The sequence below is a fragment of the Bacillus rossius genome, chromosome 7 (genome assembly GCF_032445375.1).
Source record: "Bacillus rossius redtenbacheri isolate Brsri chromosome 7, Brsri_v3, whole genome shotgun sequence".
NCBI classification, from domain to species: domain Eukaryota; kingdom Metazoa; phylum Arthropoda; class Insecta; order Phasmatodea; family Bacillidae; genus Bacillus; species Bacillus rossius.
Window position 1 is genome coordinate 31,111,511 of NC_086335.1, and position 18,523 is coordinate 31,130,033.

The window sequence follows — 18,523 nt, forward strand, 5'->3', positions numbered from 1 at the left end:
TTTAAAAAGTAGTACAAAAACAATTTTTTTTTTTCAGCCACAAGTGTAGCCATTCTAAGATTGTATTTTTCAAACTTGACCAAATTAAGCTTTGTTCTCACTGAAGGACTGCACAAATAGCAACCTCATCTTTTAATTATTTTTAATTTTTTTTTTTTTCATTGTGAATGCTAGCCTGAGATATTTTTAATACACGTGCTAATATAACATGATATGGTGAAAAATGAAACTCTATAAGGTCTGTATTCCGAGACACAAATATAAGGGTTTAGGTGTTACATATGCTATACCTATACCCTAATTCCGAGTAGACAATAGGACACAGCCAGGCCCTTATTTTTAAGCAATCGATTTTGGTGTCCTATCTGCTGCCATTCTGTTGTCAAAATTACGTGCATGCACAGAGCTCACTTTTTCATTGATTTTTTCCATATGGCTGAATAACATCTGGTGCCATTAACTCATTTATAGTGATTTTTATGAACATCAGGGGTCGTACCAAGCATGTTGGTGTGCCAAATGAAACTTTATGATAGCGAAACTATCGTGGAATACTATTTTGCACACTTTAATGATGGTCATAAAAACCAAAAATTTCTACTTCTTGAGAACATTAAAATTGCACCATTTAATTTGTGTGATAGTGCTGCTATTTGTAGGATACTTGTCATAGTCAAATGTCCTCTAAAATGCATTGAAATCAGTTTTTAGCCTTGTGCAGGGCACAGTTTATTAAAATGGTTGCTTTTTCGTTACGTAACAGGGATTGGGTTTGGAAATGTTCTGGAATACGTCTGCGAGATAGGTTACAGTTGAATACCAACAAGGTAGTGCTTATTCGCTACGTTACACAAATGTCTTGGAATACTGCCCTAATATACCACTCTCCTATGTTGACTATATTGTTATGACTTTGGTATAATAAACTTATGTTTTTTTGGCATAAATGAAAACCCAAATATTAACATTGGAAACATGTGTCCTTTAAAAAACACAAAACATTTATTTTTAATACAAATAATTTACAATTTTACAACCACATAAAAGATTCAATCACCAACAACAACAACAAAATTACATTAAATCGAACAATCTAACAAAATCACATCACTGCTTTACTTTCCATTCCAACAAGTTCTGTCCTAGCCAACTGGTAAAACATACACAAATTTTTTCTGCTCCCTTCTGTGAGCTGTTAACTACAAAATGAGAAACTTAATTGATGACCAGCATCTCAACAGCAGGATGGAAGAAGTGCTGCGCTGATTGGACAACAGTCATTTCCACGCCTGCTTCAGCGCTTTCTTGGACGCCAACTTCTTGGTGACGTACGATGCAATCAGAAGAGCTGATAGCACCACTGTGATCAGGTAGTAGTCAAAATCTTCCTTCAAAAGATCAAATGTTTTCGATGGTGCCACACGCGTGTAAAATACATCTGGAATGGCAAATAAAAAAAAACTGATAGTTAATAAAACATTAAATTGTCATTACTGAAAATATGGCATTGTAAAACTATGTTAAAATTAAGTAGTCTCTTGCTGATCCGACATAAACACGCCAGCAGAACAACGGATAAGCAATTGGTCGTCTAATATGAAGGTGAAAAAAAAGTCTATTAAACTTCAAGTTATGTAATAATCATGTTTTACAACAAAACACACAAGAATTAACTGAAAAATTAACTTAAATTTGAGGATTGTCTGAAGGTAAATACAATTCAATTCTATAATGATTTAAAGAAATTTTTTATTGCAGTCTGCTTTCGCAATGAATTGATTGGGTGTTTGATAATACTTTATTATTGATAAGTGAAGCTATGATAAATGAAACTCAACTGTATGAATTAAAACACCAAGTGAAATTGTTTAGCCTTGGTTAGGACTTGTTGCAGTTTCAGATCACTATTTTAGTTTCATTGCAATACTTTCATATCTTTCACTACACAGATTGATTCATACGTCATAAATAGAGACGGGAAAAAATGGTGTAAAATATTTTTACGCGAATTTTCGCGAAATTACGCGAATATTGTGGTAAACAACAACAACAAAACGCGAAAAATGGCCTTTCTCGCGAAAAACTACGAAAATTGGTTATGTACATTACCTTGGTGGATTGTTTCGCAAGGGAAAAAATAAAAAAAACTACGTCAGCCGACAAACGAAGTATGCAAACTTGCCAATAATTTGTGTTAAGTAAATAATACAACATTGTGCATACTAAGAACATAAAAATAATATTTTGTTTTGGCAATTGAAATGTAAATACGGCGGCCATCATGGCTGATGGCTTCAGTCAAGATTATGGCCAGCGAATCTGTATATAGCCAGACTGCTTGACAATTGTGTTGCTAGCAATGCTCCAGTGAGAACGTGTTCTAAACTACCGAAAACGTTACGTAAATAACGAGATTAAATGTTTAAAAACAGATACCCAAGTGAAATAAAATTAATTAAAATTTTTAAATCGCAGTGGAATGTTTGATTCCAAACGACACGGATATTGCAATATTAACCATACATTTGCGCATTTGTAACACTTTTTGATACATCGATTTAGTGATCAATCCACTATTTACTGCACGGAATAAAATCGATACGTCAAATTCGTGTTTACGTTCATAAAAAATTATTTATGAAAGATGTGACACTGTTGTTAAACATGTGTAAGGCAAACATCACATTAAAGTAAGGTTAGGTAGTCCCGGGTACCAGCAACAAACGCCTTAAAATTTCATTTTGGAAACCACAGAAGCATTTATTTCGGCGAACATACCACTTGAAAAGTTAGACGACAGTAAATTCCATGACTGGATAAACAAAAATGTTAAGGGAGGTGGGGATATTCCTTCCGCTAGTTCCCTTCGTAGGACATATATCCCCAAATTAGGCGAAAAAATTGAAAATGACATTAAGAAAGAGTTTGAAGGTAAATATATTTGTATCCTTTAAAGTATGGAATGTCCAGTGGAAAAGTAAAGGTGTTCCCTGAGCCAGTTTTAACGAGGTGGAATTCGTGGTTCCAATCAGTAGTTTACATTTGCAGCTATTTGACATCATTGAGTTCTTTGCATCATCTGGTAATTCATCAGACTATGACAACAGCGGTATTACTTGGCTAAAGGAGAGGAGCTCTGCAGAACTGCTATAAATCAAAGTTGAGACTAAATTTGTTTCAGAATTAGTGATGGCCCGATATCCAAAAACCCGATAACGATACCGATTCCAATATTTCCAAATTTACCGATCCGATACCCGATACCCGATATTCCGATTATAAGGCCTATCTCATTTCTAATACTGATTCTATAAAATTGTGGTTCTGGATTATTGTTAGAGACAATAATGAAAAATGTTAAATATTAATAAAACATACTTATGTGAATGTATATTATTATTTTTATTAATTTTAAAATATTGTAAATTCACATTAAATGAAAGCTAATAATGAAATTATCATAATGGCCTACAAATAAGGTCTCTAAATTCAAATTCACGAGTCACTGCATGTACTTGGTCCAGTGTCTCAACTGTAATCTACGAAAAATACTGTCCGAAAAACATCAAACTTTTGTACCCTTTGTATAATTTCATCACGGTAAACGACACGCTAGAATGGAAGGTCTTCAATTAGCAAATTTTGTGACCATTGTCCAAGTGTATCACTCCATTTATTGGTGGGAAAACACGTTAAAAATACGTGAAAAGTAATTTCAATACAACTTTGAAACGTACTGCAGATATTATAAAACCACACATCTTTATTTATGTTATTGGCAATGCACTCAATATAGCCAACATAATACCTTTGCTGCAACTTGCCCTACTTACACGTTTCATATTTTAGCTTTTGTAAAACTTACGTAACATTATTGTATAGAACAGCAGTTGGCGACCATGAAATGACACGCAAAGAAAATGCCTGTTATATCAAGCAGCAACTTTATTCTTCTTCATGTTTACTTACGGCTACATCACTTATTAAATTAAATATCGTAATTATTTTCGTTTATGTTTTCAATATATGTACTCTCAGTAAACTTCGAAAATTCATCAAGCGAAAACATTTTACAAATACCTGAAACGTATAAATATGCACTTATGACTGGGATTTGTGTACACATGGAAGAATTGTACCGTCGGGATGCATTGCAGTATCAGAAAGAAGAAATAGGCTTGAAATTGTTTCAGTGGAAAATATGCTTGGAATTACTAGGTAATATGGTGACGTGAAGAAAGATAAATTACGCCCGCGGAAAATAAGCTTGGAATTACGGTTAAGGTAATGTGAGAAGTTTTACTGGCGAGAGCAAACATCGATTATCAAAATATCGCAAGTATTTATCAATGCCCAATATTGAAAAATGTGCCGATATTACCGATCTCCGATATTGAAAATTGAATATCGGGCCATCACTATTCAGAATACTGCAAGCCAATTGAAGAGCTAATAACTTTTCTTGAAGGTTTTTCTTATGCAACAGCACACATCCTGTGCTGTAATCTAAATGATATAGAGAAAAAACTACAGTTGCTAAGCACTGGAAAAATCGAGCAGTTCAGTCTTTGTATGGTTTTGCTTGAGCAAATCTTGACAATGGTTTTTTTAATTAATGGTCAATGACTCAATGAGTGAAGTGCAGAACAGTTATATGGATCATATAGGAGTTCTACGATATTAATTAATGTATATTATTTTGTTCATTTTAGAGGTTATCGTTATTGTCAATAATAATTATTGTAGTTTATGCTTAATGCATAAAGGTATTTTATTAAAAAATAGATAATATTTGAATTTAATTGACAACAGAAATTAATGATGGGAAATAATTAAGTTTTAAAGGCTTTTTTGCGAGTAACCTAGTCATGTATGGGCTTTTTTTTTATAAAACCACAAAACACCGAAATCCTTAATTTTTAAAACGAAATTAACGAAAATATAAAACCATATTTTCCTGTCCCTAGTCACAAATGGGGTTATTCATGATACTGATGGAGTAGTTAGACAAAATGGAAATGCCTTACATGAGCAGCTTGTGACTACACCACTGTCGCATGTTGCTGCATACTTGACTACCACTGATGTGAACAGCACATGGCCTTTACCAAAGTACAGTGTGATTGACTGCTGTACGAAATGGTAGTTTTACTTGTCATAAGTACATTGGGCTACAATGCCACACACAGTTTCCACTGACGACTAACAAAAAGAGGTTAATTATGTTAGGGCAATGATGTACATATAGAGTATTAAATTGTATATACTATACTTAATCATTTGAAAATAACACATGGATACATATCCATAGAGATAAGCAATTTTTTTTTATATTTGATGAATCAGCAGATACAGCTCATACATAGGGACACGATTATATGGAGATTGCGATAAAACTGAAATAAATCCAAAAAGCATGTCACTACACAGTACAGTAAGTCCTCTATTTACGTCGTACCGATTTACGTTGTTTCGGATTAACGTCGCTAATGTTTGAGTACTCATGTTTCAATTTAAGTTGTCGCCGATTCACAATAACGTCGTTTACAATTACCCTAAATCTTTATTTTAACCAAAACACCGTATATAATTCGTTTATAATTCTTTGTTTCCTTCGGTAGTTAATTTATGCTATGTAGCGTAAGCTACACGTTCACCGCCTTATCTTATCATACATCATGAGGGACGCTTCCTGCTCTCCGCTGCTTTATATTTCAATCAATAAAGGTAATAGAGCAGCTGGTTAAATAACCATTCTATAAAGCTGAGAAGTACTAGTTGGACTTGTTTCCCACGCTGTCGGTTGTCATTTGGTGATAAAATTGCCCGTTGTCACGTCTGTATGCCAGCGCTTCCGGCCGACCTTGGGCCGTGGCCGGCCGGTGGCATGAAACATGGCTCATTTTGCGTCGTTTCTATTTACGTCGCGGTTTTCAGGAACGTAACCCCGACGTAAACCGAGGACTTACTGTACCTATAACACCAAAATGCAAGTTAATACACTATATTAGGGGTGTGTTAGACTTCAAAAAGTCAAAATCAAATCAAAGACTAACTTTCATCCCCTTCATCTTTGGTATGCTGCTTATAAAACATTTTTCAATTACCTTTTGGTACCATTTTTCTAACAATACAGTTTTATTATTATTTCACTAAATTTGTGCAAAATATTTTATTTCTTTTAATATCTAAGATAAATATTTATTGTTGTGTTTGTTTGTGTGTTTTAAAGAAACTATTTAGTATTTACTTTTCTGTTCACCCAAACAGTAAAGTGAAAAGTTTATTTAAAACTTTTAATTTTGTTCCAAATTTATTTTGACTTAATATTATTTTTGTAATCATTATTAACAACTTAATCTGTTCAAACATTAGTTTGCACAGCTCAAGTTATTTCCAAAAAAAAAAAATTATTAAGGCCAGAAACCAACATTCTTCATAGTGGTTTACTTTTTTGAAAAGATGATCGGTATCGCTTATCGGGATGGATCAACAGCGAGCTATCAATATCGGTTATCAGGGTGGATCAACAGCAAACGATCGGTATCGGTCATTAGGGTGGATCGGCAGCTAGTGATCGGTATTGGTCATCTGGGTGGATGGGCAGCTAGCGATCGGTATCGGTCATCTGGGTGGATGGGCAGCTAGTGATCGGTATCGGTCATCTGGGTGGATGGGCAGCTAGTGATCGGTATCGGTCATCTGGGTGGATGGGCAGCTAGCGATCGGTATCGGTTATCGGGGTGGATGGGCAGCCAGTGATCGGTATCGGTCATCTGGGTGGATGGGCAGCTAGCGATCGGTATCGGTCATCGGGGTGGACGGGCAGCCAGTGATCGGTATCGGTCATCGGGGTGGATGGGCAGATAGTGATCGGTATCGGTCATCTGGGTGGATGGGCAGCTAGTGATCGGTATCGGTCATCTGGGTGGATGGGCAGCTAGCGATCGGTATCGGTCATCGGGGTGGATGGGCAGCCAGTGATCGGTATCGGTCATCTGGGTGGATGGGCAGCTAGTGATCGGTATCGGTCATCTGGGTGGATGGGCAACTACAGCTAGTTATCGGTATCGGTCATCTAGGTGGATGGGCAGCTAGTGATTGGTATCGGTCATCTGGGTGGATGGGCAGCTAGTAATCGGTATCGGTCATCGGGGTGGATGGGCAGCCAGTGATCGGTATCGGTCATCTGGGTGGATGGGCAGCTAGCGATCGGTATCGGTCATCGGGGTGGATGGGCAGCCAGTGATCGGTATCGGTCATCTGGGTGGATGGGCAGCTAGTGATCGGTATCGGTCATCTGGGTGGATGGGCAGCTAGCGATCGGTATCGGTCATCGGGGTGGATAGGCAGCCAGTGATCGGTATCGGTCATCTGGGTGGATGGGCAGCTAGTGATCGGTATCGGTCATCTGGGTGGATGGGCAGCTAGCGATCGGTATCGGTCATTGGGGTGGATCGGCAGCTAGTCATCGGTATCGGTCATCTGGGTGGATGGGCCGCTAGTGATCGGTATCGGTCATCTGGGTGGATGGGCAACTACAGCTAGTTATCGGTATCGGTCATCTAGGTGGATGGGCAGCTAGTGATTGGTATCGGTCATCTGGGTGGATGGGCAGCTAGTAATCGGTATCGGTCATCGGGGTGGATGGGCAGCCAGTGATCGGTATCGGTCATCTGGGTGGATGGGCAGCTAGCGATCGGTATCGGTCATCGGGGTGGATGGGCAGCCAGTGATCGGTATCGGTCATCTGGGTGGATGGGCAGCTAGTGATCGGTATCGGTCATCTGGGTGGATGGGCAGCTAGCGATCGGTATCGGTCATCGGGGTGGATGGGCAGCCAGTGATCGGTATCGGTCATCTGGGTGGATGGGCAGCTAGTGATCGGTATCGGTCATCTGGGTGGATGGGCAGCTAGCGATCGGTATCGGTCATTGGGGTGGATCGGCAGCTAGTTATCGGTATCGGTCATCTAGGTTGATGGGCTGCTAGTGATTGGTATCGGTCATCTGGGTGGATGGGCAGCTAGTAATCGGTATCGGTCATCTGGGTGGATGGGCAGCCAGTGATCGGTATCGGTCATCTGGGTGGATGGGCAGCTAGCGATCGGTATCGGTCATCGGGGTGGATGGGCAGCCAGTGATCGGTATCGGTCATCTGGGTGGATGGGCAGCTAGTGATCGGTATCGGTCATCTGGGTGGATGGGCAGCTAGCGATCGGTATCGGTCATTGGGGTGGATCGGCAGCTAGTGATCGGTATCGGTCATCTGGGTGGATCGGCAGCTAGCGATCGGTATCGGTCATCTGGGTGGATGGGCAGCTAGTGATCGGTATCGGTCATCGGGGTGGATGGACAGCTAGCGACGGTCGACCAATCCCCCGCACTACGCACCCAGGCCGTACACCAGCACCAGGCAGGTGGACTCGAGGCCGCTGGGCGACGTGTGGATCCCCCGGACCCGCTCCAGCGTCTGGTTGTAGTTGATGACGGAGTCCGACGGGAGGGGCAGCTCCGGCATGTAGGGGATCACGCCCTCCTCGCGCATCTCCGGGGTCACCGTGCTGGGGCGGCGCGGGTCCACGAACACCCACGGCAGCTCCAGCACCCAGCCGCTCGCCAGGGCGACTGCACATAGCACCACCGTGGCTCCAGAGGTACAAGCAGTAACTCAACTGAGTTCATACAACTAAATAAAAAGTTATACATTTTCAAAAAAAATGAAGACAATTCTCTACAAAACAATAAAATATAATTTCTGGGAGAATTCATTCAGCTAAAGTAAAATAATCCATGTTATTTAAGTTGCGCCCCAAATTCTCTTCCTCTCGAGTAAAAAAAAATTATCAAGGTCAATCATTAGGTGGATGAGTTAAAAAAATGCCTAACTGTATTGTCAGTTTTCAATTTTTCTTGTTTTAAAAAAAAATGAAAGCATCTAACCTAATTGATGGATACTTGCTTAAACAAAAAAAAAAGTTTTAGTAGATTGGTATATGAATATGAATATATTAATAATAAAATTTGTTTAACAACACATGCATTCAAATACACTCATTTACAATTGATGTATGCATAATCCTACTAATGTTATTAAAGCGAAATTTTGTGTGTATGTTTGTTACTCTTTGACGCCCGAACTACTGAATGGATTTGAATGAGATTTGGCATACAGCTAGCTCATAACCTGGATTAACACATAAGCCACATATTACTATAAAACTCTATGCCTAATGAAGAGGGGAAAAGGGGTAAATTCATTTTTTATAACAGAAAATCAAAGGTTATAGACATACAAACAGTGAGAGTGTGTTATTTCTCTATGTCCGCCACATGGTCATACATATAGTATCCTATCCTTCTTCTTGGTGCGAACACATCTGCTTAGTGAAGATCGCGGCGGCTAACGAACTAACGGCGCTAATAACAGTTCAGTTTTGAACTTCGTCAATAGACGCGCTATTATTTGGGGCATCCGTCTATTCTTTAATTTTAGTTAGTTTGTCCCGCATGCATTCCTAAACTATTCATCCAATTGCTATGAAATTTTGGTGAGTTTTTATGTGCATACCCACAAAAGTTTCTGAATTATTAGAACTATTTTACAATAGGTGGTGCACGAATAGTTTCAACAAATGTGTGTATTTCATAAAGTTTAGCGGCAGTTTGTGCATTTTTTGTGTATGAGTGCACGCACATTACAGAATTGAAATTAATTAAATAGAAACAGCGATAATTCACAGAATTGAATTGAATAAAAACATCAGTGACATTTCAGTTCGTGTGTGATATAAACAATAGGTAGCCTGAAAGTCTTTTCAACAATTGTGTTTATTTCACATTGTATAGCAGCAGTTCGACTGTTTTCGTTGTATGAGTGCACACGCATGACACAATTGAATGAATTAAATATAAAAAAGAGAGAGAGTGATAAATATAAAGTGAGATAGAGACAGAGATGGAGATAAAGCAAGGTATAGAGAATGAAATGAAGTTAGATAAAAAGATATAAAGATATATAGAGTTATACAGAGGCATATATAGAGAGATATAGAGATTGGTATATCAAGGAGAGAGAGAGAGAGATAATGGGAGATATCGATGTATATATGTAGAGATAGAGATAAATAGAGATAAGAGATAAATAAGTATATATTTAGAGATAAATAAATATAAATAAATATGTTTAGAGAGAGAAAGAGATGGTTTGTATGTGTGTACCTTATTAAAAAAATTAAAAAAACAAAATTGAATGAGGCATTGCAATGCATGCCGAGCATTAACTAGATAATGGAATCTTTTCAATATCAGAAATGTTTCATTTTTCTTCTTTTTCTATAGTGCTTTATACAGTCTAGATTACATACAGACCATCCATTTTTAGATACATAGACGTAAATAACTATAACTGGCAGAACATCTGTTGGGTTCTGCCAGTGACAGAACTTATTTTGCATAATTACTGTCTACATCTGATTTCAAAAAAAGTCCCCTTCACCCTCTGTTCAGCCCGGAAAATGGGAGGTTCTGCAGCTAGTATAAAATAATTTTAAATATGTTATTCTTAAATATGTGAAGCCTATTTCTATGACAGTACTATCAGTTGTGAACTCATCAAATAATAGTTTCTACACTGTACACAGCATAACTGATATTAAACTTATGATGAATCTACCCTTGAACAAGGCAAGGCCATTTTTTTTAATATTTATTTTTAATTTTAGTTGATTTGTGTTTCATGGTTAAGTAAAAAAATACATGATGTGACAGGTATTTTCTGTCATTGTTAAAATATAAATAAAATGCCTCAAGCTATCTTGGGCAGTGTCACCAATATTACTCTGACCATAACTCTTGCAAGTCTTAAGGAGTTTGTGCCTTAAACTGAGTACCTCACCACAGTTAGTAAATAAGAGTGACTTTGCTATTATAAAACCATTTTGTTCTTAGGAATGACTATATTATATTATTTTCAACAAATTTTTAACCTTTACTGCAGTTCTACTATTATTATTACATTATACATTACATAAAAAATACCTTAATAACAGTATAACATAAAAACTACTAAGTAATTTATATATAAAATGTATTTATATTTAAATTGAACCATATGCTACAGTTGGTATTAAAAATTTTCAATAACTCAGAGGGGTCTGTTGAACATTAATGCTCAAGTTTAGAGAACAGCTAAGTAACAGAACTAACCTAGAATGTGCTTGCTGGTAATTCCTTTCTCGGTTATAGTCTCCTTCATGGACTGCACATGTGAGGGCAGTATGAATGCCTGCCGGTCAACTATCGGCTGCAGAGGAGTCGACACGGATGAAAACGCTGCAACAGCACACACATGAGAATCAAGTATAAATAGAGTTCCAATTCCAAAGCTGCATGGACTGGCACCACAAGGCTTAAAGCCTCCAAGGTCATAGCAGGCTGCGATCTTACGAACCACTTGGATCCAGTTCTTAACTGTGTCTCAACCCATGGACATTACGTTCAAGTAACCACAGCTACTGAAGACCCACCAAAAAAAATTAACACTGAATTGAACCGAAAGTAATTTAATTTACAGGGATAACAGAAGTAAAGGGTTAAAACCATATTTACTACTACAACTTGTCTGCAGTGAGAGGACAAGACTATTTTATTTTTGTCATCAACATAGTGATTACGAAATCTCTAGTAAATGACTTAATGTTATGGACTGATTAAATAGATAACATTCACTTCTTCTGAAGTACAGCAAAAACTCCCAAAACTTTGATGTTTAACACCAGGCATTTTCCATCAAATTGGATGTTTATATTTATCATAGAATATTTTAATCATATTGGACCACTTATGGAGCAGACTCTTGGACTGTAGACAACAGAGATGCTGGGAATATCAGAGCAATAGGAATGAAGTTTATGAGGAGTATGTTGGCAGTTATGAGGCGAGACAGGATCAGGGAAGAGATGGGAGATGCTACAAGCAAGAGAAGGAGTACAGGACTTGAATGAGATCATGGGAAAATAAAGCATGAGATGGTATGGTCCTGTGAAGAGAATGGGAAAAGAGAGGCTGCCTAGGAAAATGGTGCTGAATTACACAGGAAGAAGGCCCCAAGGAAGACCAGGGAGGAGCTGGGAAGAACAGATAGTTAAAGGAGTGCAGGAGAGAGGAGAAGAATATAGAGTGGAGTGGTGGAGGGACATAGGATAATGTAGTGGTGCACCGATATGACTTTACCGATTACCGATTCGAATACCGATTATGAGAGCAATAATCGGCAGATACCGATTCAGTTACCGATTATAATGAACAAATTTTTTTAAGTGTAATAATGCACACAAAAATTTTTATTCCCATGTGAATTTAGGTAGAATTGAGAATACAGTTATAATAACAGTATAAAAATATATAAAATACACTATTAAGTCATTGCAAAGTGTAAATTAAATTAACTTCTATTTATATTTGTTATTGTAAACAACTTGAACTAGTCTAATAATTGTAATTTACAATGGGTAAGTTTTTGTTGCAGAAAACTAGCATTATTATCGACTATGACATAAGGTTGCATCGAGAAATTACAGTTTAACAATGTAAACATGTTGCTTTATTTTGTTCATTTGAGTTTATAGAAAAATGTTTCCACACTTCACTTTTTTTCTCCCTACTCGCCATCTCACTATAATTATATAAAAATGACTCAAAACCAATTCTAGCACATGTGATTTTATTTATGTTGACTGAATATATAAAATTATAAATACTTTTTCACTTTTCATGTCACATACAAATAACACAACAACGGATAATGTTACCAAAGTCGCCCTTAACGAGTTTGTAAAACGCAGTGATAAACTCTAGAAGGTATCGGGACCACGATTTTGAACCGCTACTACGACTCGAAAAGATCGATTGTCATAGAATCCACTGCAACTGCTTGTGGTATTTTGATTGCGTGCCATCTATTTTACGTCTCTGGCTATAGGTAATGTACAAGGCCACTAAACAAAAGACAGAACAAAAGACGAAACGTAAATAAACGTGTAGGAAAAATTTATTTTTTATTGTTCGAGGCAATGAGATTTATTAAACTTAACGAAATATCTGTAATCATGTTATGACAGAGTTAGATGAATTTTGTAATATATACAAATATTTTCGTATTTCGTCCTAAAATGTGTAACAAAATATTACACGGTAAAAACCTACTTAATTACGCCAGGACGTAGATAATCGGCAAAGTAATCGTTAAGATAATCGCTGATTACGATTAATTGGTAAGTACCCATAATCGCCGATTACGATTCATCGGTATCCGCATCGGTGCACCACTAGGATAATGAAGGCATTTTACTTTGCTCACCCGGCCACAGGCAAGAAGCAGTTGATGATGATGGATATTTATACAAGTCGTTAAGTATAAGAAAGAATTACTAAGTTCTTTCAAGAAAAGTAAGTTAAAATTTAGATGTTTGAACAAGATAAACATATAATAGAGAGAAATATTATGGCGACAGCCAGGTTGGAAAAATAGAAAAAAACTGACCATCCTCTCCCAACTCAACAAAAAAAAACTTGACATGTAAACACACAAGACTTCACCAGAGAATTTTAATTTACTAAAGTATTTTGCGACTATAAAATTGGTAAATTCAACACTTGAATAAAAGTTTACGGTACCATTCTTCAGATGATTTTAAAATTTAAGTATAAGAATAACATTACTGAAATCAGAAAAAAAAAAAAAAACATTTAATTTATGATAATGATTGATGGAGTTAGCCTGAAGTCATCACCATGGGAGGATGCCTATGGTGGTGGTTCACCATTGTCTAGTATGGGGTGAAGCATCAACACAACAACCAATCTTAGATTCAGGACCAAAATGTTACATGAATGGAAAATCCTCAATTTAGCCAGGAACTTAACCCCAAGATTTTGGCTCACCAACCAGAAGCTACACCCACTGTGTCCAAAGATCTGACTACAGCAGAACCTCATTCTTACATATTTCAAGGGACCAGTGCAAAAATAAGTGAAAATGGGAAGTTTTAAAAATGTCCACATTTTTAATGGTGAGATTTTCTTACACAATTCTTTTTGGACTTTGGGTATAGTGTCATGTTAACTTTAATTTATTTGAGATTTTTATCAGAAAAAGTTACAAACTTTTTGTTGCAGTGTTTGGAATCTCTGTGCTGCCAAGTGCCTTTCCAAAATATAACTCTTTTAGTCAAACGAGCACGCCGAAGTTGCATATCTGTAAGGTCTACAGGCCCACTCATCTACCGCCCTCGGTAACTAATCCCATTAAAACATAACCCTAGTAGGAGATGGATGGATCTTTTACATTTTCAAATTCGGAGAACCTAATATTGAGCATGGGTCCCGATCGCGGCATGGTTCTGACAACTGAACAGCTACGTCGCGAGGTCGAGGGGACCCATCCCAACTTCGGCGCCACCATCCCGCCGTATACCCCAGGTCACCGACGGTGCTTGCCCCCACCGAGGTTCGCGGGAGTACCTATCACTTCGCTCACTTGACAAAGCAGCTACTATCTCTCTCGGTCGAAGGAACGACGAGGACTCACCTGTGGTGTTGCTCTGGACCTTGCCCTCGTACAGCTCAAGGGCCACCAGCTCGGTGCGACGGAACTTGTCGCTGAAGTAGGTGTAGACCACCCAGTTCTCCGAGTGCACCAGGTGGACGGGGCCCCGTGCCCGGCGGTGCACCGTGGAGAACACCACCGACCCAGACACCACGTCCAGCAGGTACACACTCGTCACGACTGGGAACAGCGGTCGTCGCAACCACTCTCACTGTACTCACAATGACCGGGCAACGTGCACTTTAATTACTACTTTTTTTAGATGACACGAAACTCTTCTACAAACTGTTGCCAAGACGTTTACCGTGTTCTTCCGGAGTAAACCTGCATCACACTGACTACGAAACGTGAACGCCAGAGCCATCCTGACCAAAGGCGAGGTTCGCGTACTCACATTTGTGCACAGCGTCCGTGGCCTCGGTCACCACCGCCACCAAGTTGGGGTTGACGTACTTGTAGAGGACGCTGCGGTCGCCCAGGACTCTGCCCTGGGAGTGGACCCGCTCCAGGGGACTCTTCCCCACGATGGCTGTGATTCTGTCCGTCAGCCTCACAGTCCACACTGGCTTCGCCACCAGTTCCTGTTAGCCCACCAGCACCAAGCCCGGTCAAGCCATCATTAACACTCCTTCTGGCTATTAGACTTCTGTAAACCATTTTTCTTTTTAAATCTAATTTTGAATGATTGCACCATTAACAAACTGCAAAAAAAAAATGTTTAACCACTAGGTTGGGGCAAAACTAAATCTTCTGAACCCACACAAAACTCAAAATATGTACTAAAAAGTTATATGAATTCTAACTCAGACCATACTTTACCAGATTTTTACTAAGGCAAACTTGAATGTTGCGTTTTTTCATGTCAAAAATAGTTTCACAGTACCTTAAGTTGAATGAATCCTTAAAATTCCAAGTGATATTTATAAATGAAATGCAAAATTAACTATGCATAAAAAATTCCTGATAGCTAAGAAAAAAAAATTAATAAACAAACTATCACCTAGAGCAGCAACCAATTTTTTTTTTTAAATAACTGTTTCCAAACCATAAAATAATATAGCCAGACAATTTATATTTCGTGGGCTAACGGTTTTTAAAAACATTACTCCCTCCCTAACCTTTTCTCCTATAATTTCATGACATTCTGGTTTGTGACCATTTTGTTTATCATTATTCTTTTATCATACTTATTTTTCTAAAGAACTAGGCTAACCACGTACTGTATAATACAGTAAAACCCTCTTAAGAAAATATTTGAAAAACAAAACAAAATGTGCTTCTGATGCAGGAAAACTTATAAAAAGCAAAGGGTTAATAATAAAAATAAATTTTCACGGGTTAAATAGTTGCGATGTTCGTAAAATGTACTGTATTAAAATCCAAATTAAATAAAATAAAAGGAAACTAATACATTAGTGAAACCTCACTGATACAAACCTGGAGAAATCTACAATAACATATACTTTGTAATTGTCATATACTTATAAATGTATTTAGTTGATGAAATAGGCATTTGTTTACAAATGAAAGACTTCAGCATGTGATGCTATTTCATTCTACCATTTCATTATTCTTTTTTTCAAATCTGTGACTGGGATATGTTTCACAGGGGTGGTACTGCTAAGGTGTTACAGAGGGTCGTATTAAGGGAAATAAGTCCTACCAGGTAAAGGGGTAGGAGTGATAAAAATATTCCAAGAAGAACTTATGAGAGAGATAACATAATAGTCATTAACTCTAACCTCCCCCTGCCCTTGAAGGCTTAGAATCGAGGGTGAGTTGATAGTACAAAGGAAGACTTTGTTTTGACTGCTTAATGCCTGAATCAGCACAGGCCACAGAAATATCTGGTTATCTTTCCTTCCTTTCTGGCAGCGTCTGCCAAGGAACAGTGCAACTGTATGGTTTAGTCACATTTTAAATTTTACGTCCTTTACTAATAAGTTTTTATAACCACAATTTGTTTCTTAAAGATTATAAAAAAATTACGAACAAGAGAGTGATATTATTTATAAAATCCTGTCTCCAATTAAGAAAATAATTATATAATCTGTGCCACTCGCTGAGGCTCAAATCAGGCTAATGCGCTACGGTACTTACGTAACTATCTTCTACAGTCACGCTGCATTCGCGATTATCTATTTAATGCTTCTAAGAAAAGACTCAATGAAATAACTAAACATTAGTGAATATCTTTTAATGGATACAAAAAATTTATGAATACCGTATTTACCCATGTACCACCCGCACATTTTTTCTGAAAAACAACATTCAAAAGTCGGGGTGCGGGTTATACACGAAATTTGAGGTTTTGGACAGCAATGAAGACTGAAAAAATTGGATTTATAGTACATTACCGAATGCTGGACGCATTTATTACAATGAAAATACAGCGAAACCCCTTATTTACGTTACCGTTATTTACTTTTTCCCGATATTTGCACCATTTTATTTCGGTCCCGTTTTAACCTCATAGGGATCGTCCATTAATCACGTGAGGCTCGAAAGAGGGGGGGGGGGGGGGGGTCGGGAAAAATCACGAAATATCACAAGGGGGAGGGGGGGGGTGTAGAGATATATCACGTGTATTTATTTTTTCGCGCGATTTCTACTAAACCGAAAAGCGACGCATGACCTTGACTCGTCGTAGCCAGGCAACAATATACCCGCCCGCCGCTACATGAACCACCCGGCTCGGCTTGCCAGTTGCCAGTAAGACTGTGATTTTGGCACCGAATACATGCGTAAATCACATATAAGCCTTTCCTTTATAATTTTTATACCAGTGAGAATAAACCCGCAACCTTAATGTGTGTCTGAGCATTTTTATCACTGTGCTTAATTTTCCAGAATTAAATTAGATTATACCCAGTGGTGGATCCAGGATTTTGGTTTGGGAGGGGCTTGATCCAGCTGAGGCTAGGCTTTATCAAGGCAAACACTAAAACAATAGTGGACCCAGATGCTTTTGGAGGGGGCTTGAGCCCCTTAGCCCCCCCCCCCCCTTCTGGATCCGCTACAGAATACCTATATTTAAAGATAATATTCTGTAATTTTTAAAAATATATTGTACCAAAAAAATACACGTGATTTATTGAGTTGGGGGGGGGGGGGGTGGTAGTCTAAAACCTCACCACAAATCACTAGGGGGGAGGGGGGGGTTAAAAATTTGCTAAAAAAACATCACGTGATTAATGGACGACCCCATATGATGCAATGCAATAAATTGCCGTTGTTTACAACGCACGTATAAACTGCTTCCCGCAATTTACGCGGTTTATTCTGAGATTAACGCTTTCTAATTTAAATAATCAAAATACGACGTATTCTGATGTTTTTTCAAGACATTTTTAAAAGTATTAAACTTTATCCGTAACGTGTCGGGAGTCGCTGTAATCCACCTATAAAACGTAAACAGCGCCAGTTGGCATCATTCGGTATAGAGTGCGCGCACGTAGTCGAAGATCGATAGCGATAGCTCGCAAACTTATTGCTACGCGCGCGCTCTGTTTTCAACCGAGTTAACTATAACTGGCAACCCGCGCCATTTCATGCGTATCAATACAACTCACGTTTTTGCTACGGTTTTTTTTTACGTTGAATAAAATGGTTTTATGGCATCACTCATTATTTTTAATTATTTGGCACTACGAGCTTTATTTTTTTTTTTGCAGGATGTTGCAACGGACTCAACAGTTGACGATTGTGGTTATTGCATACAAACATTTTAAAATTTATTTCACCAAATTTACGTCTGTTGTTTAGCAAAATTGATCTACTATTTTGACAATGAATATTACTGGTTTTTTTTTCTTAATATTTCATGCATTTGTGTTAGTAAAATTCTGTGCTGCAGTTATAAAGAGTTTTCTTTGTTGTTACAATGACAGACTCTTTTTCCCTATTTATGCAGGCA

The 18,523-nt window shown here is 38.0% G+C and overlaps 1 protein-coding gene across 2 annotated transcripts in view; it reads right to left on the reverse strand.

Annotated features, from left to right (window-relative positions):
* Positions 1-961: 961 nt before the first annotated feature.
* The window catches only part of LOC134533782 (ER membrane protein complex subunit 1), a 70,277-nt gene continuing 52,715 nt past the window's right edge, over positions 962-18,523 (reverse strand). For both annotated transcript variants that reach the window (XM_063371434.1, XM_063371435.1), the window contains 5 exons: positions 15,002-15,188; positions 14,590-14,787; positions 11,208-11,333; positions 8,394-8,627; positions 962-1,438 (listed from right to left, as the gene is read on the reverse strand). In XM_063371434.1, the coding sequence (XP_063227504.1) occupies positions 1,278-1,438; positions 8,394-8,627; positions 11,208-11,333; positions 14,590-14,787; positions 15,002-15,188 (906 nt within the window). In that variant the 3' untranslated portion in view covers positions 962-1,277. The remainder of the gene's footprint in view (positions 1,439-8,393; positions 8,628-11,207; positions 11,334-14,589; positions 14,788-15,001; positions 15,189-18,523) is intronic.